The 20,025-nt window shown below is 40.2% G+C and overlaps 1 protein-coding gene and 1 long non-coding RNA gene across 12 annotated transcripts in view; one reads left to right on the plus strand and one right to left on the minus strand.

The window, feature by feature from the left end:
- Positions 1-8,595, minus strand: part of ARHGAP15 (Rho GTPase activating protein 15) — a 370,171-nt gene extending 361,576 nt beyond the window's left edge. The window contains exons 1-4 of one of the 11 annotated variants that reach the window (XM_083410916.1): positions 7,203-7,302; positions 5,217-5,267; positions 4,595-4,651; positions 299-478 (exon numbers count right to left, since the gene is read on the minus strand). In XM_083410916.1, the coding sequence (XP_083267042.1) occupies positions 299-463 (165 nt within the window). In that variant the 5' untranslated portion in view covers positions 464-478; positions 4,595-4,651; positions 5,217-5,267; positions 7,203-7,302. Of the gene's footprint in view, positions 1-298; positions 479-4,594; positions 4,652-4,869; positions 4,921-5,021; positions 5,127-5,212; positions 5,268-5,969; positions 6,070-6,549; positions 6,647-6,689; positions 7,048-7,202; positions 7,327-8,547 lie in introns of those variants that run through there. The other 10 variants (XM_083410918.1, XM_083410915.1, XM_083410920.1 and 7 more) reach the window with 10 other exon arrangements.
- LOC310665145 lies at positions 6,196-10,284 on the plus strand. Its single transcript, XR_014505190.1, has 4 exons — positions 6,196-6,502; positions 7,229-7,356; positions 7,764-8,633; positions 9,222-10,284. It is a non-coding gene; the product is annotated as an uncharacterized lncRNA (long non-coding RNA).
- The last annotated feature ends 9,741 nt before the right edge of the window (positions 10,285-20,025 follow it).

A 20,025-nucleotide genomic window follows, 5' to 3' on the forward strand; every position in this document is an offset into this window, starting at 1 on the left:
AAATATATACAGTGGTACCTCGGGTTACTAACACTTCAGGTTACAAACGTTTCAGGTTACAGACTCCGCTAACCCAGAAACAGTACCTCGAGTTAAGAACTTTGCTTCAGGATGAGAAGAGAAATTGCATGGCGGCGGCGCGGCAGCAGCAGGAGGCCCCATTAGCTAAAGTGGTACCTCAGGTTAAGAACAGTTTCAGGTTAAGAACAGACCTCCGGAACAAATTAAGTTCTCAACCAGAGGTACTATAACAAAACAAATGAGTGGAGACAGAAAATTATTGTAGAGCAGTACTTACGGGCTCAATGACTTTCACATTATCAGACAGTATCATAGATTTGCTTTGGCTGTGTCTGTCATGGGGGCAGTTGGCATTTTTGATCCTCATCTGAACAGCACCTGTGCTTTCATGGGAATGATGCAGCTTTTCTGCACTGGTATCAGCAGACATGAACCGCTGCATGATTAGTATGTCAACCTGAAAAATATAATAGCCAGTAAGGTCAGACACACCATGCACTAATCTAGGTTTTATTCCATCTTAGTCAGTAAGAAGACAATGTTAAACACACTGTGTATTAATCCAGGTTTTATTCCAGTTTAGGTAAGAAGGAAAAATAATAGTGAAACCAGCTGAGTATCTCTTAAAATCTATCAGTAGAATCAATAATCTAGGGCACCTTATTACTCACCAACTCGTCCAAGAGCGAAGTTTACATAAAAGATTATCTTTATCTCAAAGGCCACTCTTCTGTTGTGTAATCTTTCAGTAACCTTTCCAGTACATCCAGCTGGCAGGCCTTACAGTTTGCCTTTGGTCTTCCCATGTTCACATCTGAGACACATATCTCAAGTTTGCTCACAGGCTAAAAGTGAAGTGTTTGGCCTTTGTTGATTATGCCAGAAAGACCAGCGGAGGATGTTGCATGCACGCCTGCTTCATATATTATGTTTCAAAATGAACCCCATAAAACCTCTTACATGCCGGCTAAAATAGGTAGATGGTTATGGAACTAATTACAGACTAGAGCAAAGTAGAGGCAAACATGTTGCTATTGCAGTGGGGTGGAGGGGTCAGCATCAGACATCAAGGTCACTGGTAGAGATGTCACCAAACTATGCAACTCTTTGGCTACATGTCAAAGTGTTGCTAATGCATATATTTCCCACTCAAATATTAGCCACGTTTTCAGACATCGTTCAGTGCTTTTAAAACACTAAACATGCTTATCTAGTTTCAGAAAGAGAACACATTTTCAAAGCTTCATCCATTTTACTGAAATTGTAACATGATATTTTTTCGTACATGGGACCTTGGGCTATTATTAAATCTGCCATATCTCATAACTATAGGGTTGTCAGGCCAGATTTGTGCTTAGGTGGGAAATCTTTAAGGAAAGCCTAAGAGCTGTGGGAAGTATAGGCACTTTGATGCAAAGAATGCCATCTTCCGGATGAAATGCAGAGCAACATTTGCCAAATATTTGCTAGGAAGTATCTGTCTGCATCAGCTGTTTTTCATGTGGTATGTGTATCTAAACATAAAGCAAATAGAAGGTGCAAGCCATGCTGCATCCTGATTCCTCCTCTGAGTAGGCCTTAATTTCTGCTGCTTGAATGTAAACACCCCAAAAGGTCCTAAATATCAAATGTTATCTCTTATGACAGTCTGCACAAACATTCCATAATGGCTTTTAATCTTGCTATTGAACTGCTATTCATTTTCTAGTAAGCAGCTGTTATTTGGATTTGCCATTATGGTTACTACCATTATGATGGACTTCTCTATGGCAATGACCTCTGTAGATGCAGCACATTTCTATGGCCCGGTTCATACATAACACTAATCCACCATCCACATCACGCTAAGCCACGGTGTTGCATGAGAATCAGGCCTTTGTTTTAAGCCACAATCTCTAGTTTGTACAAATTAGTGGAGAGTGAAACTGAGGTCCTTCTCCCAGCCATGCGACAGGAGGAGTGGCAGGCGGGTGAGAGGAGAGAAGCACTTGAGCCTGAAACCTTCCTCTGGCTCTTTCCTCCTTGCGATAAACCATGCTTTCACATTATGTGCAAATGTGGTGCATTTATTCTACAGACACACATTGATCCTCCCTGGATGAGATTGTGCTTCTGTCATAACAGTGTCCCCGTGTGCTCTACATTTTACCACAGAAGTAAATGGCAGCTATCTACTTGCTTATATGGGAGTGAACTGCAAACCTGATTCCCAAATAGAGATGGCCAAAGAGACTTTGGAATCTGAGGCAGAAAATGCAAACAGCGCTCCACCTCATGGTGCTAAAGTATAACAAACTACATAACTGGCAATGTGCTCATTTTTAATGGTATGCAAAAACCTCCTTCCCCAGGCACCAGCATAATGGTAAGGCTGTTCCTGAAACTGGTGAATCTAGCCACTGAGAATCGGGTCTTACCATCTGCATAGCTCAAGCATGGTTCCACTTCTTCTGAAAGCATGAAGCTCAATTATGCTGAGTTTGACAGCACTGGGCTGGACTGGAGTAATAGTTTAATTCTGACTGGAAACACCTTACAAAGATCTCAGGCAATGGTCTTTCCCATTTTCAATACCTGAGGTCTATTGACTTGGATAAATTGGGGGCTAAACCTGAGTGATGGAAACACCCACGCAAGTATATGGATTGGCAATGGGCCGTAAGACCGTGTCCATCTGATCCTAAAAGTGGCCTCCTGATAGAACTAGTTGCCGACCAGTGTTCTACTAGCTAAAGTGATTTTAGAGTTCTATCAATATTCACAATCATTTTCTTCTTTGTTTTGTTGCCCACCCAAAGCATGATGGGGCATACGGCTGTCATGAGTATTTATCTTTAAAAAACTTTCTAAAGATAAACTCTCAGTGCTGGAAGGAGTGTGTAGGTACAATAAATATGCAAAGAATATTACTGAAGCATAGAAGGAAGGTCTGCTTCTGTTATCTCACTTGGTACGATCCTCCTTGCAGAGGCTGTGGTTTCTATTGTAATTCTCATGGGAAATTTGCACATATTTTCAGAGGCTCTATTTATATGCACTTACTAAGCTAGCAGTACACCTTAGGTTCTGAGTTTGTGAAGAAAGGATTCATAGACCATCTCCTTTTGTAACCTACACACATGTGAGGGGATCCAGCAAATTTAGACTCAGATGTGGAAACCCAAGTTATATTGATCTCTCCCTCACCTCCTTTAAAGGGGAAGAACTGTGTGACTTGATCTTGTCTTCATACATATAAGTTCTGCATCACACTTTCTGTTTTGAGAATGGTGAAGGGGTGGAATGCATACCTGCTATTCCACTAAGAATGGCAAGGGGAGCGGGGAGAGATCAGGTAGCAAGTGAAGTGAAAGAGCTCAGACCCAGGAGAGCTGCTGCAATATAATGTAGACAGTAATGTGCTAGATGGACTGATAGTATGGCCTAGTAAAAGGCAGTTTGTTGTGTAAGGATTTGAAGAAGAGGGTAAAGGGAGACTGGTGTGACTTGAAAGACTCATCTGTATGTTTTAAGATGTAACTTTAGAATTTGACTTTCACTGTGCATATACTCTGCAGTCAAGCAAAAGCCACCTAATCTTCATTCCAGGAAGCTACTGTTACTACCAAATTACTGAGGAACTACAGGGGAAAGTCTTTTCAGTAAGATATTAGGGGTCGATATGGGGGGTGGCTCTGGAGAAAGCTGAGAAGATAGAGGGGTGGCTGACTCCCCTCTGAGGGTGTGGGGTGGTAAGGGAAATGGCAGAAAGACATCTGGAAAGGAGAACTTTCAGAGATACAAACTTTTCAGAAAAACAACAACTATCCATTGCTCAAGAATTTGTAACTCTGGGGTTCCAGTTAATGATGCAGAAGGCAGCAGTTTCCTCTCTGTCTCTCCATAAGCATTGTAGAGCAGAGCTGGTTTGTGCTCTCTCTGCCTCTGTTGGACATTTTTTGCATTAGCGTTTGGAGAAATCTCCTAACTTTCATTACTGCTGATATGGCTCCACCACTGATTTTTAGTGCACACGCGATACTGTAGCTGAGCACGTTTTTCATTCTTAATGATATGCCCACAGGATACTATTTTTACTAGCATTCCCACTGTTTATTACTATTGCTACAATACTTCAGCAGTGGGACTTCTTACCAAAATTTGCTAATGTGGCTTTATCATCATGCCGTAACATCTTTTAATTTCTTCATTATTTCACTGCCCCTATACGCACCATACCTTTCTCAATCAAAACCATTTGCTGACCAGATTTCTGTTAGAAGTGACACGCCAAAGCTGGCATACACTTTTTGACAAAACCAGTTAAGCCCTTGAAAATGTAAAAGTTATTATTGTTTGTGCTCCCAGTGCAAATACAGATGCCAGTATCTGGACCCTTTCTCACATTATATATCTATGTTGGAGGCTCCATTGAATAAGTTGTTGGTGTATTTTCTACTACATTTAACATAACAATGCAAAGCAATCTGTTTCTCTCCCCATCCATGTACTGTGCTTATTTTATAATGCACATCTAGCAACATCTAGCAACAGGTTGTATGTAAGACTTCAGAAATAAATGAAATTTCCTTACCTACAGTTTGCTACACATGACGTTCTTATCCACTGTACCAACATCCACCGGTAGCTTCTAAAAAGCAAATGGAAAACATGAAGCAGTTACGTATCTGAAAGCTACACAAATCTCTCTTCCCCTGAAGCAACAGAAAGAAAGCAAAGAGGAAAGCACGATGTAACCACTTCCTGTTAAAGGGAGTTAAGCACCCCCACAGCAAGTCATACATGCAGTTGCATATATAGGAAGAAACTGAAGAGTATAACAGGCAAACGCTCTAGCATGAAAATTACTTAAAGCTACTGCAAGTAGACAAGCAGACTTTCAGAAGATCAGCAAAGCAGTTGAAAAGGAAATACGAGGAGGAATTAAACTAGCTGGAGTCTGAACCAACTTCCTTTTCCTCTGTTTGCTGCAGAAAATAAAAAGTCTTGCAGAAATTTACTTGGGCCTGTTGGAGGCAGATGCTTGGTTCTGCTGCCTTTTGCCATCTAATTAGCTCTTGAATTACAGCTCTAACTACTGCATCTAGTTTACATTTGCGTATAACATTAGGTTTTTGGTGTTGCACTTCTGGCAAGCTTAATGTGCCGCTGTTAATGATCCTGCTTTGTCAACTTCCTGTTTGAAAATTACCTACATGAGAGACTTTGCCGAGGCCTCATACATCCTTGTTTGGAAGTCAGTTGCACTGAAATGAAAAGAGCTTACATGTTGGCATTTTTTGTATCAGCGTTCTACCAGACCAAGTCTAAAATACTGCTCTGTATTATGACTTTCTATAATTAGGGCATAAGGCACTATGAAGATGCAATTTCCATCTTCTTCTCTTATGCAATTTCCACTCATTCTGTAATGAACTATGTAGAATTTTCTACCGAGTCACACCCTGCAATGCACAAATCTCAACTAAAGTATTCATGGCAGATGACCACCCAACATCTGCTTAAAAACCTCCAATGAAGGAGAGCCCACCACCTTCCAAAGTAGCCCATTCCACTGGAGAACAGCTCTTACTGTCAGAAAGTTCTTATTGATGTTTAGTCAGAGTTTATTTGAGATTTGTTCACTGTTGACTTTTTAACAGATTGTGCTCAATTCTTTGACTTCCATTTTCAACCATAGGGTAGGGTTGTCCAGGGACATACCCAGGATCCCCCCCCCCCTCTATATATATATAAAGCTCAACAACTTTTGTGTCCAGATAGGCCTTAAATACACACACAAGTTGCTGGAGCACAGAAAAAAATAGAAGAGGCAAGTTCCATGACCTTTTATACATAAGTGTTGTTGTTTTAAAATAATTCTGCACTTTAAAAAAATCATATTCTAGGGCTGAAGCAAGTTTTATAAATTGAGCAGACTGGATAATTTACATTAGGGTTGTATCTACCTAATCATACTGCATTGAAAACAGTGGATTTAAGTTAGTGAAGCCCATTGATTTCATCGGGTCCAATTTGAGAATGCCTTGTTTGGCTGCAACCCTTTTTATTTTGGCTGTTTTGAGAGGCTTTTATATTTAAAAGGATTCTAAATTTCATCTCGGGGCAGTCATGCATTTAAAGCTACTTAATTGCATTATATAATTTTGGAAAACTTTACAAACATGGGCCTAGTACTTCTCACTAATGCTAGTAAACAACTGGACTGAGTATTGACCACATTGTGTTATTTGTATCGCTTACAAATGAAAGAATGTTTATGAAAACAAAAGCTGAATATCCCCAAGAGGTATAGAAGGGCTGTCCATGCTGGGCCTCCTATGCCTATGGCCCTAAAGAAGCACATTTAGCAAATGAGGCCTACAGCCCTGAGGGGAGGTTCTTTAGTCCAGCTCCCATCAACCCCAGCAAATACAGTCAGTGCTCAAAAATGATGGGAACTGGGAAAGATGGACTCCCCACCACAAGTTTAAATGACAAGGTCTGCAGCACTGAGAGAGAACAGTTTACAAAATTAGGCCTACAGACCTGAGGGCACTGTGTTTAGAAATTAAGGTTGGGAAGAGTGACCAAGGGAAGTTGGTGGGCCTTGTCTCTCTCCCCCCCCCCCCCCCCCGTCATACGTATAGAGAAGACTGGCTGGTCTTGAAACTCTGAAATAGACAAACCTCTAAATATAGACAAGTATAAGCTGCAGCTGCAACAGAACAATCCAGTGAGATTTATATAGCCAGAAAACAGAGATATGAGGAAAGTTGACAAGCCCACATTGAACCGAATTAACTAGCCAAATATATTGTAAACCTGTCACATACCCAGAGAAGCAGAACATAAAAATAAAAATCTATGCAAAATTTCAGTTGGACCCATGAAGAAAAGCCCTGTATGATGTTAAGGGAAGGAGCAAGTGCTTTTAACACTCCTTTTCTAAAATGCCAGTATCATAGTGAAAGAAGTTGTGCAACACAGCTTCCTCTTGTCAATATAGCTAATAGTGTCTTGTATACTATAAAGAGCTGGTAGTTTTGCATGTTGCTCAGACTTGAGCCTTCCAGGCTTCCTACCTAAAAATATCTGAAATTTTGACCAAGTTCAGCACAACAAATTGGATGTTGAATTTACTTCAACACAATGAGAATGCTCCAGCCAGAAAACAAAACTTTCAGTTGTAGGCTAAATACCTCATGAAATTCACTATAATTGTCAGGGTCAGTCCAGGACATTTTGCTGCTTCAGGCAAAATTGAAAATGCTTTGCCCTGCAACTACTGCTGCCTCCTCTGTGCCGGCCCGACTCCTTTGTCACCTCCTGTGGCCACCACCTCCATTTGATAAGGTGGGTTATTTTGCACCAGATTCAAGAAATTTCAGGGGAATAAGAGATGACATACAGGCAATGCAGATGGGAAGACTTGAGGGAGGGTTTGCCCTGAAGGCAACAGCAGTGAAGGAAGATGAGAGAACAGATGAGTTCACCAAAGGACACTGGATTACAATAAATAACAAGTACATTTCAAACCAATCAGATAATATATCTGTCTCTCTCATAATAAACCGCAATACAGTAGCTCATGAAGAAAAATCAAATTGATAAATGGAGCCCCCTACCCATGTAACTAGAACAAGGTGTGTTGTTTGCTGAAAGGAAAATATTTGCACCCAGAACAGGTCTATAGAAGAACAGTTTCTGTGATTAAACTTGTGATTAAAGTTTCACTCCATCCAAATTTCCTCTCTCTCTAGATTTGTTCACATTCAACTTTTATGATGCCACTGGTTTCAGCACCAAGCATAGCAGAGTCTACAGAACAGAGCTAGAGGCTTCAATACTCCCCATTACCAAAGCCCACTATCAGTATTTCAGTGGAGGTGTGCTGGAGGTGGTCAAATAATGTGTGAATTTCACCCCTTCCTCGATATAAGTAAGCTGTGAGCAACTGTGCATCCTTTCGTTTAGGGGTGGCTGTCATTAAGTGACAGTGTCACATAACTGATATTTGACAAGCTGGAAGCTGTGCCTGGTGCCATTGACAACAAACCCTCACTTATAATAGTCAGAGTGTATGTACAAAGCCAGCATCACAAACACATGCTGATGCATTATTTAAAGAATGCTTTTGACAGGGTTTAGGAACATGTCAGCTGCAAATGCAGAGCATTCTCATTTGTGATAATGTTAAGACCTTTAGGTGCTAAGAGCACCATGACAGAAGTACTGTGGTGTAAAAAAGAAAGAAAGAAAAGGCGGGGGGGATAATATATTCAGTTCAGTTTAAACAATAAGCCTCTCATGAAAAATATGTCAAATTCTTTACTACTGTCAATATGTTGAAAAGACAGATCCATTGCTATATCAGTATGGGGGTTAGAAGGAAGTGAAACGTTAATTGTACGTACTTTTAAAAGACTCTGTACTTTATCAAAATGTAGTCTCTATAAAATTTGTATTTTTCAAAGCAAAATTCCTTTAACACTTTAACATTATTCCAGTCACCCATTATGTTCAAGTAAGGAGGTCATATTTCACCTGAGTTAAAAGCAGGAACAACTCCAGTGGCAGCTACCACTTTGAGGACCCCCATTTCCCAAAGATCTTACGCTCCTTTGCTTGAGGTATGTGCCCATTCTGTTTGTTGCTTTAATTTCTTTCATGGACCTTTTCATTTTTGCCTACATAAACCTTTTAATAAGGTCTCTCAAAATCGTCTGTTGGGTCTTTTTTGTGTGTGTGTTTGTGCCACACTTAAAAGGGTATTTACCCCACCCCATATCTAGACCATTTGGCATCCTACTACATGTGTATATCAATGGGATTTGCCTAAGGAAACCAAGCTGTCCTGATCTCCTAGGCAGAGACAGGGGTGGGATGGATGTTCCCTTCATAATGCAGAAGGGCTAGTGGCAACAAATGTTGGTTTTGAGAGATCACAGTTACTTCTCTTCTTGTGCATGGAGGGAGGAGAGCTCATTACCTCTCTGTACCAACACAGATGTAGATGGTTTTCAGGCTCCAATCCCAAGCTTTAGGACTTGTGGGAGAGGCCTTGATTGTGGTTCCATCTGCATCTGTTACATTATGTGGTGACCTAGGGTACTTATTCACTGTTTTGGTGTCTTTGTGGACTCCTTCCATCAGAAGTATGATTGTCCCCATCAGTACTGATTTTTCATCCTCCGGTAAACATGTTTTTGTTCTATGAGGCATTTGAGAGAATTTGATGGGAACTGTTTTGCTTGTCATGATGATACCACTGGAAGTTACATGACTCTTGGTGGTAATGTATATCATGTTATTGTATTTATTATTTGCTGTACACCATATTGGGATCCCTTTGGGATAAAGGTGGTTTAGAAATTAAATAAATAAACAAAACATGGAGGATGCTATCATTGGCTACTAGCTATGGTGAAGATGCTAGAGGTGTGCCTCTGAATACCACTTGCTGGGCTGAAACAGTGAACAGAAACTGGTTCTTTGGGGCTTCCCAGAGGCATCTGGTTGGTCACTGTGGGAAACAGGATGCTGAGCTAGATAGGCCTTAAGTTTGATCTACTAGGGCTCTTCTTATATTAGGATATGGACCTGCCTGATAATAAAAAAATGGCATTGTCATGGCACATAGATGGAAAGAGGCCAGACCCAAAGCAGAAAGCAGAATGGGCTTCATAGTTTTCAAGGGAACCTTTTGCCCCTAGCCTAAACATAGCAGCCAAATTGGCATTGATCCAGCTAGTTACCCACACTTACGCTCTGTACATGGTTGAAGCCATTCATCCTTACAGCAGTTAGTCAATTTACTAATAAAAGAAGCAAGGTATTGACCCCAACGTCAAATATGTTTTTTTCCTCATTTACTAATAACATTTCATGATCTGACAAGTATTTTGGCTTGGGTTTCTACCCTGATTATTTTGCCTTTTGATTGATAGTAGCTTAATTTCCTATAATCTGATTTGCCTTTTAGTTTAGATTTGTGAAATTTGTCTTCATTTGTGAAAATTGCTTAATGCATCTCTTTAGTGCGTCTAATTAATTTAATTCATCATTGTGAAAAAGAAACTGACATAATAAGCTTAGAAATATCAAGAAATTTGAGATGAATCAAACACACCCCATTCTTGCGTCACATAGTATGCATGTGTTTTATAATGATGTTGAATGATACAATGCCGTTAAACTCAAATTTTTGTTTCATTTTGTGATATTTTCATTTTTTATGTGATTTGTGACATCCAAACTTTTTTGTTAAATGAATTTCCTTGATTCTATTTTGTTTGTAACAACCACAACAAATTCAGAAATAAAATGTCCATATGTGAGCCAAAATGCTTATTCGTCCTCTTCCTTATTTAGCATCTGCAATGTTCTAGCTACAAATAGCCACCATGTTTCTCAAATGCAAAATTCTGATCCTGCCAGGCAGATTGTTCTGTCAAAGGCTCTTTGCATGCATTTCTGGACCTGCTGTCTGGATATCTGTATTCACTATCAACAAAGGGTAGTGGGAAATGCTAGTTCGGTAATTACACATTCAGTGACATACACACAGCAGGTGTTGATGAGATGGGGTGCACATGTGTATCCAGACTTTAATGCCATGAAGTCTTCATTGTGACTGCACCATGCACATAGGATATGCCTTCACTTTATCTTGTGATATACATGGGAATTCACACACATCCCTCCAGGGTTGTTTTCTTCATTTCTTATCTATATGCAACTAGTGCTGTCCAAAACAGGAGAAATCAATGTATTTTGGTCTGAGGGCCACAATGGCCCACAGCCAACTCTTTAGGAGGCTGGAAAAGTAGGTATGGTCTAAGTGGAAAACTGACCATTCAGTTATAAAGCTAGCATCCACAAGAATTGCCCATAAGCCATTCTACTCTATTTTCATGCTTTAAAAAAATCATTCATTATTAAATTCAGTAATATATATATATATTAGGACAGGTTTTGTTTTTTCCTTCTTGCCTTTTTGTCTTTTCCTAGTGTGGATGGATGGGTGACTATGCTACTAACTTTGTATGTATCAAACGGTTTTGTACCTATTTGTATTTCTAATCTTTTTCCAGTTAAAAAAGAAAAAAGGTAAGAGATTTTTATATGAAGGACCACCTGTACCCACTGTTGTAGTCTCGCTGCTGAGCAACAACTCGCAGAGCTCAGTGGAGTAGGAGGCCAGCCAACTGGAAGAATCTCTGAGATATACTTACCTGGAGGCAGAGTCAGCATACGAAGTCAGGTCCAGTCCTAGGGTTCAGCAAACAGCAATCCACATGGTCAGATAGTCCAGGGGTCAGGGAACCCAAGATCATGGGGTCAAGGATTAAGATGAGCAGGAGGCAGCAAGGTAGAGCCAGGAACTACAAGTGTTGTTACCAGCATTTGACTGTTGCTGGAAGTTCTGCTTAAGACGGCCACAGCCAGCTGGTTCTCATCAGTCCCTTATCCTCTGTGTCCTTGAAGGCTGATCAGCTGCAGGTGGAGTCACTCCACCTTTCTCCCCTTCAGGCTGCTATTCAGCAGGTGAAGATGACTCCTGGCCCATGACACTCATACACACTTGCTTTGGCCTTAATAACTGCCTCAGAGGTTATGCTCGCAAGTCTGCCACACAGGTGGGCTATAGAGATGGGGCCTTTTCAGTGGTTATCCCATATCTCTGGAACTCTCTCCTCAAAGAATGACTTTCTTAAGTGTAACATTTGCATTCCACCTCTTCTCCAAATTGCTCAAGGTGGCATGCATGGTTCTATCCCACTTAGTTTTATCCCCATAAATGTGGGGGAAATTAGGTTGAGAGTCAGTAGCTTTCCCATGATCGTCTAGTAAGCTTCAAGGTCAAGTGGGGATCTCAACCAGGTCTTGGTCCAGTGGTCTAATCACTAAACCATATTTTCATGAATGGCCCCGTATCTGCGAGCTTTTATGATGTTTGATTATTGATGTTTTATGATGTTATGATTATTGATGTTTCATAAGAACTGCTGTCCTGGTCTGTTAAACTACAACAGTTCTAAGTAAATTTAAAGTAACTTGATTGTTTTATATTATATATTGCTTGCGAGTCATCTTGGGTGGGATTTTGCCCTGAAAAGCAGTATATACACTTTTTTTTTGTACTATCACTTGTACATGCCACTTAAAAGTTGGAAAATACTAACTACACTTTGGATGGTATTTTATACTATTCTCTATCATGGAAACTATTATAAATAGGAATTACTTGAATTCTATTAATTGCTCATCACAGTTTGTGTTACCAGGGTTGGCTGAATGTTCCAGAGCATGCGCAGAACACATTGCTTTTTGTTTCTAAGAAAACAACAGATGTAAGGAATAACATATCAAAACGCCATCTTATAGAATAAGATACATAAGCTAGGGAATAAATCATTTGCAAGGCAATACTTAAAATAGATTTTATTGTAATGTATGTGTATATTGTAGTGTGTGTGTGTGTGTACACACACATACAGATATATGCCTATACTGCATAACACAAACAGTAACACATTATGAAAATTGCAGATCAAATAAATGGTAGTGTATTTATAGTTGCAATCTTGCTGATAACCTTTTCCCAGCAATATTTGCTTTAAACTGAAATCCAGAGTTGTCTACATAGCTTTTGTAAGTGCAACAGCTCTAAATGTCTGCTTCAGCAGAAACCTTTTCTAGCAACTGACATATCCCTTTCTATATTATATAGGAAAGTTTTCAGCCAATGAAGTGAGGCAAATGTAAATTTGGGCTTCAGAAATTCAGATACACTAATATTTAAAGTCCCAATATACTGCCTATTTGCACTATGATTATTTTATTCTATTTTGGAGAGCAGTGAGTGATCTAGGGTGACCGAGTGAAAGCTGATAGAGTCTGCACGTGCCCTGTGTAAGAGCAGAATTTGCTTATTTATTAATTTATCACACACCTTCCACCCTAAGGTCCCAAGGTGGGTTACAACATTATATAAAACACAATGTTAAAAACAGTTTATAATAACTTTCAATCACAAAAGTAAGGTGGGTCTTCAAATACGTGTATACCTCAAGTGTCAAAAGCCAGAGTAAAGAGGTGCAAAAGAGCTATTCGACAGTGGAACAGACTCCCAGGAGAGGTGGTGGACTCTCCTTCCTTGAAGGTTTTTAAGCAGAGGTTGGATGGCCACCTGTCGTGGATGCTTTAATTGAGATTCCTGCATTGCAGAATTGGACTAGATGACCCTCCAAGTCCCTTCTAATTCTACATGGACTATGAAAATACATATGGGGCAGTTGTTGTTGGTACCTTTGGTTGCATACGCTTCAGGTTACATACACTTCAGGTTACAGACTCTGCTAACCCAGAAATAGTGCTTCAGGTTAAGAACTTTGCTTCAGGATGAGAACAGAAATCATGCTCTGGCGGCGCGGCGGCAGCGGGACGCCCCATTAGCTAAAGTGGTGCTTCAGGTTAAGAACAGTTTCAGGTTAAGAACAGACCTCCAGAACAAATTAAGTACTTAACCCGAGGTACCACTGTAGAACACATAGAGTTCATTAGGTGAATTGTGAGCAAGTATCTGATCTTTTATTCCTTCGTGTAAAATAAGAAGCAAAGTTACACCCTTCCTCATCACTTCACTATGAGGTCAACTGGATGCATATATGCTTTTTGAACTGGTAAGAAATAAGCACCAAAAATTATGATTCTTCAGCTTTTCCCAATGTGTGAATTTAAAAGAGAGATATTGAAAGTAAATAGAAGATGACACCAGCTTCCCCTCTGGTCTTTTGAAGACTGAACGATTCTGCACGCATACATACGCTATTCTACACAAAACAGATTCTGAGCTAATTTTTTCTTAAGAGAGGCTTTAAAGTATAAAACTCATCAAACATCTTGTCCTCTGAGACAATGTCATCTAAGTTCAAAGAATGAACAGCCCTACAAAAACAATGTCTTATTTCACTGCATGTTTGAGTTGATGAAATTGAACTGTTTTTTATCTTTTCTGTAACTTAAAAAAAGTTGGAATAATCAAGCTTCCAAAGCTGAAAAGCAGTATTTTATATATTCATTAGCACATATGTAAAGATTTGCACCAGAAGGTAAAACATTTTAAATATTTTTCTGGGAGAGACTTTGTTTATGATTCAGGGTTAACTCAAAAACAAAAGTTACACAAGTTATTCATGTTAATGAGGGCCCCTTTAATTATTTCTAATTTAGAGATGAATGAACTTCAAACACATTTAAATTTGGTCAAGAATCTCACTGTATTTCCTTTCAACTGAATGCTGTTTCAAAGGTAGCCAGCCCTTTTCCCTGTGCTGCTAAGGTCTTGTTCATAGGATATCATATACTGTATAGATATTAAGAAAGAGCCACAATTTAGGCTCCCATGAGCGAACTGTTCCACTTCTCCACTTATCTGTTATGCCTGGAAATGGATAAGAGATAACAAGAGGAAGCTCCCACTTCACCATCAACTCTCCATGGGATTGTGGACATAATATAATCTCTCATCCTGAGTGTGACAACTGTAAAACTGCAGTGAGGATCTATAAGAATTTGCAGCCCATTCACTTCCCTCAGTCTGAGCCTCCCTCTTTCTGCAAACAAATGGGTGGAATCGCCATGCCACCTTCTGCTGTCAGGTTTTGGAGATGCGCCTTTCCTACAGCTGCAGCTTTGAGGGCATCTTCTAGCAAGGTAGCTATCTTTTAGGAAGAAGAATTACAGGTTAACCTCACCCAGCAGTCACAGGCTACAAGGGCTAGCAGCTGCCTTTCCTTCCAGCAGAACCCTGATACTTTTCAGCACATGAGAGAAATGAGTGCCTAAACAGGGCTCCCATGTGTAAAAAGCTAGCATATTAGGAGAAAAGCTTCTAACCCACTCCTTCCTGTTCAAGATCTCCACTTGCAGGTGGTTTTTAAAAAACCTGCAATACAGAAGAGCATTGAAAAGGTGAACCTACTGTTACATTTCATTCTACTACCTTTCTGCTGCCTGTATCAACTACAGTAGTACCTCAGTTTATGAACATAATCCATTTCAGAATTCCGTTCTTAAACTGAAAACGTTCTTAAACCAAGGCACGCTTTCCCTAATGAGGCCTCCCGCTGTCAGTGCCCTTCCACCGCTCGGATTCCGTTCTTAGACCGAGGTAAAGTTCACAAACTGGGACACTATTTCCAGTTTTGCAGAGTTCGTAAACCGAATTGTTCTTAAAAAGGACTGTTCTTAAACCGAAGTACCACTGTATTCTTGGGGGGGAAATACATACAAAACTTGTCTTTTAGGGGAAAGTGCATATAAAAAATATGTACCATTTTAAACTAATATTTTATAGGTGGTTGAAGGGATGCAAAACTGGCTTGAAATGGAAACAAGCCAATTCATCCATCCCTGCTTAAAAGTGCAATCTTGTTACATATCCCTGCAGAAGCAAAATACAGTGGTGCCTCGCAAGACGAAAAGAATCCGTTCCGCGAGTCTCTTCGTCTTGTGGTTTTTTTCGTCTTGCAAAGCAAGCCCATTAGCGGATTAGCGCTATTAGCGGTTTAGCGGCTATTCGCGGCTATTAAAGGCTTAAGGGATTAGCGGATTAGCTGCTAAAAGGCTATTAGCGCCTTAGATCAGCTGATAAGCAGCTTAGCGATCAGCTGTTAAGCGGCTTAGCGAACAGCTGTTAAGCGGCTTAGGGGCTTGGGAAAAAGGGGGGGGGGACCCCAGGAATCGCAAGGCATTTTCGTCTTGCGAAGCAAGCCCATAGCAAATTCGTCCTGCGAAGCACCTCCAAAACGGAAAACCCTTTCGTCTAGCGGGTTTTCCGTCTTGCGAGGCATTCGTCTTGTGGGGCACCACTGTACCATTGAGATCAACGGGGATTATTCCCAGGTAAGTAGGCAAAAGATTGCAGCTTCAGGATTATTCCCAATGCTAGTCCAATTCAGAGCAGACCCATTGAAACCAATGGACATAAGCTAACATTAGACCATTCCTTTCAATGGGTCCACTCCAATTCGACTACCCACTGCATCTTTTTGTACTGGTGTGCTTTGGCCTCAGATTAGGGCACACAGGAATTAAGGGCTGACTAAATGCCTTAACTTTCCCCACAGCCTTTTGTACTGTACTACCATGACACAAATTCTACCTGCCTGTTGTCTCAATAGTGACTATAGCATATGTCCTTACTTTAAAATACCTGTAATTTCCCCCCCATACAGGGCTAGAATCACATTCTGATGTGCTAGTACAATACTTGCAGGGAATTTTTCAAATGGATTAACAGCCATGTGGGTTGGCAACTGCGACACAGAATTTAAAGCCATTGTAGTGCCCCCTATTTGTTGTACTATAACTCCCATTATCCCTGACCATTGGCTATACTGGCTGGGTCTCATGAGAGACACGGTACATCATCTGAGCACCTACTTCTGCCTTATACACAGAAGAACACTCATTTGTTTAACTGCTGGAGATGGGTACATATATCCACCAAGGTGAGTAAATAACTTCATATTTGTATTCTTCTAAGAGGTACCATTTAAAAAGATTTGTTGGAGGTACGTGTGATTTTGTCACCTTTCTAACACACATTTTGTCATATATATATAAAATCTAAGTATTTTTGTGCATATATTGATTACATGCATACGCCCCTCCAAAATAATACTCAAAAAACTTCTGGAAGGCACATTTTGAATGTGTGATCCATTCCTAGAGGGGTTTTTTTTTTGTAAAGCTGTTTCATATTATTTGATTAATGGCTGAAAATTGGAATACAAAGATAAAGGGAACTTTGAAATTCATACCTTGGAGTATTAAACTATACTTTGGAGTAGATGTAAATGTCAGAGAGGGAAAAGATCTAATGAACTCTTTATTGGCAAAATATAGCTCTGCATCTGCACTGAATTTAAAACTTCTTTTTTCTTTTTTGCAAAACATATGATTTCAGTCTTAAAATAACCAATGAGAGGTTTTCTTACTATTGTTATGAGTTTGGGGAGTTAAAGTGGATGCCAGGCTCCTCTAATCCCTGGATCCAGCAAGTGTTACAATTTAATCAAGGCTTCTAATTCTTGGAATAGCCAGGCTAGCCTCCTGGTGATGGTGAAAGCCTGGGTAATGAGCCATTAAGGGGGATTAAGGGGCTTTGTGTGAGACAGCAAATGGGTGGGGGCCCCTTCCCCAACAGATAAAGCCAGATTTCAGAGTTTTAGAGACGGATGTGACCTAGACATAAACCAGTGAGCTGGAGAGTGTGTCTGAGCAATATTTGATTTCTGTTTGAATCCAGGGCTATGGCTATGGGACAAACGAGCCTTTTGGGGTGTTAGTGGTGTGAACCCCTCCAACGTAGGTTCAAGTTGTATATATGTATAAATAAGTCATGTAACATAAAGATACCACAGTCTCTGCTGTGCTGTCTTTGCAAAAACAAACACGAACTCTGGATAAGCACCTGAAACCCTGGAATCTTGCATCACTCAAGAGATTGGGGCGATATGCAACACTATATTGACCCTCGTCTATTACAATTAAATGCATTTAAGAGCTGTACAGATAGATCACTTTGGCAATGTAGAAGTTGCAGAAACTGGTAGTGAATACAACCAGAAGTGATGACTATTACTTCATAAAACTACCGTATTTTTCGCCCCATAGGGCGCACCAGCCCATAGGGTGCACCTAGTTTTTTTGGGGGGGGGGGAATAAAGAAAAAAACTTTTATTTCCCCCCCCAGGTGCGGGGCTGGGGCAGGGGAAGCCCGGGCTTCTCCCGACCCCAGCCCCCAGAACAGGCAGCTCTCCGCAAGCCTTGGGAGACCGGCGCGAATTCCCGCCGGGCTCCCACACCTTGCGGATATCTGCCTGAAGCCCAAACCAGGTCGGGGAACAGCGGGATGGCGGCGCGCCCCAGGCTTTGAGATGCAGGCTGCTATCCTCAAGCCTAGGGAGCCCGACGGGAACTTCCGAGGGCTCTCCAGGCTTCAGCGAAAGCCTGCATTCGCCCCATAGGACGCACACACATTTCCCCTTCATTTTTGGAGGGGAAAAAGTGCGTCCTATAGGGCAAAAAATACGGTATTTTCTTTTTAGGACCCAAAGTTTTAATCCCCCGCCCCCGATCTCTTTCCTGCCACAATAATAGCTTCAGGATTTAAATCCGGTGCTGTTATTGTGACTTCAAAGCTTTTAAAAAAACTGCAGTTGAATGAAGCAGTTCATCTGTCCTTATTCAAATAAGAAGCAATTATGATGAAATAAAGATAGAATTCCATGGAGAAATGCCCCAATCAATTTTCACTTATATTTAACAGGAAACATAAAATGATGCATAGAATAGTACATTTATGTTAGTTTTTTAAAAATAAAAACATGCTGTGAATGTAAAAAATAGGAATTGCTGATCTTTATCAAGTTCATCGTACAACTGCAGGAGCCATATAAATAGATTTCACAAATATTGACAAAAAGATCACTTTGAAGGGAACAATTTCACATTAAGTGAGGAAACAAAACTATTTCCATATTCTAGATTTGTTTGGATTCTCCATTCCCATGAGGACTACTTCAGATACCACAATTTTCTGATATCTAGATAAGCTATGGGCAGGAGAATGCAAGTTTCCTGTGAAACATGGCATGGGTATTTTTTCCAAAATGGTTTCCTGATTGGGGCACTTGTGGCACAAACGTATCTGTACTACAGTTCACCTAGCATGCTAAATCTATTAATGCAGATTTTGAATGCAAAGAAAACTGCTTGCCAAGCAGCACAAGGGTTGCTTTTAAATGATTACTGATAACATGCAAAGTGGGGTTTTTCTTTTCTAAGTTAGCGAAGCACTAACTTGACTTTGTTTGATTGGGTCTCAATATTCTAATACAATATGATGTAGGTAGTGATGAAGTAAATGCGAACAAGCAGAAAGCGTTTGTCACCATGCCTGAAAACGTGGTTGTAGATGATTTTACAACATTCCTATATTTATTTCATAAGATTTATATAACACTTGATTGTAAAAAAAAAAAAAGCAGTTATCCATTATTCCTGTTCTTTTTTCCACTCAAGTGTTCCATTTTTCTTTTTAGTCATGAAAGTATTATTTCATCAGAAGTCCATTTTTTTTTTAGTTAAACAATGATATTTAAATGAGTTGCTTGTGATAGAGGTATGAAAATGTATGTTTTATTTGACTCGAACAGGTTGTTGTTCTTGTTATTCCAGTTATCGTAACACAAACTTTAGAAATGAAAGCCTGAAACATTTATTTTCTGTGCTGCAGCTCTTCTGGGATATCTACTCTCAGCAAATAATATGTAAAATGCTGACACCTAATGTTAAGTTTGAGTATTTTCCTTGAGATGCATTTTCTAACAATTTTAGGAATAAAAATGCTGTTCTGCAGCTGGTAGAAAATACCCCCCCAAAAGGCCCAGGGCTGACATCAAAGCTTTGGGAAGCTCTGTTGCATCATCTTCCAGTCAGTTGTAGGTACACATTCAAGGTGAGCACAACACTTGAAGAAGCATAAAGTATGTTTCAGCTATTTTTTTTGCACCCCCAAGAACCTATATACAATTCCTGATGCCTCAGTGTTAAATAATCCCAGGAAACTGAGATGAGAAAGACTTGTCTCAAGCTTTGAAAAGCTTCTGCCCATCACAATTGTATTGGACCATGCGAACTACTGGTCTGAGCTAGCAGCTCGTATATTCTAGGAAAATGGCAGTGTTGAGATATGAAGGCATCATTTGACAAAGCAATAAAACCATCTCGTTCTTCTCTCTCCGGCTTCTTCAAGCTGGGGAACTACAGTTCTGACATAGATTCTACAGAGTAGCAGAACTAGTCCCAGACTCCCAGTGGATTTATATGGTAAATGTGAACACACAAAAAGTTCTGTGCTTATAGTGTCAGCAACAGGTCTTTAACTAGTGACTGCAGGACTGTCAAACATAGGCTCACCCTGTGTACCAGCCCCTGCACAAAGGAGAA

Source organism: Podarcis tiliguerta (genome assembly GCF_965153285.1).
Source record: "Podarcis tiliguerta genome assembly, chromosome: 1".
NCBI classification, from domain to species: domain Eukaryota; kingdom Metazoa; phylum Chordata; class Lepidosauria; order Squamata; family Lacertidae; genus Podarcis; species Podarcis tiliguerta.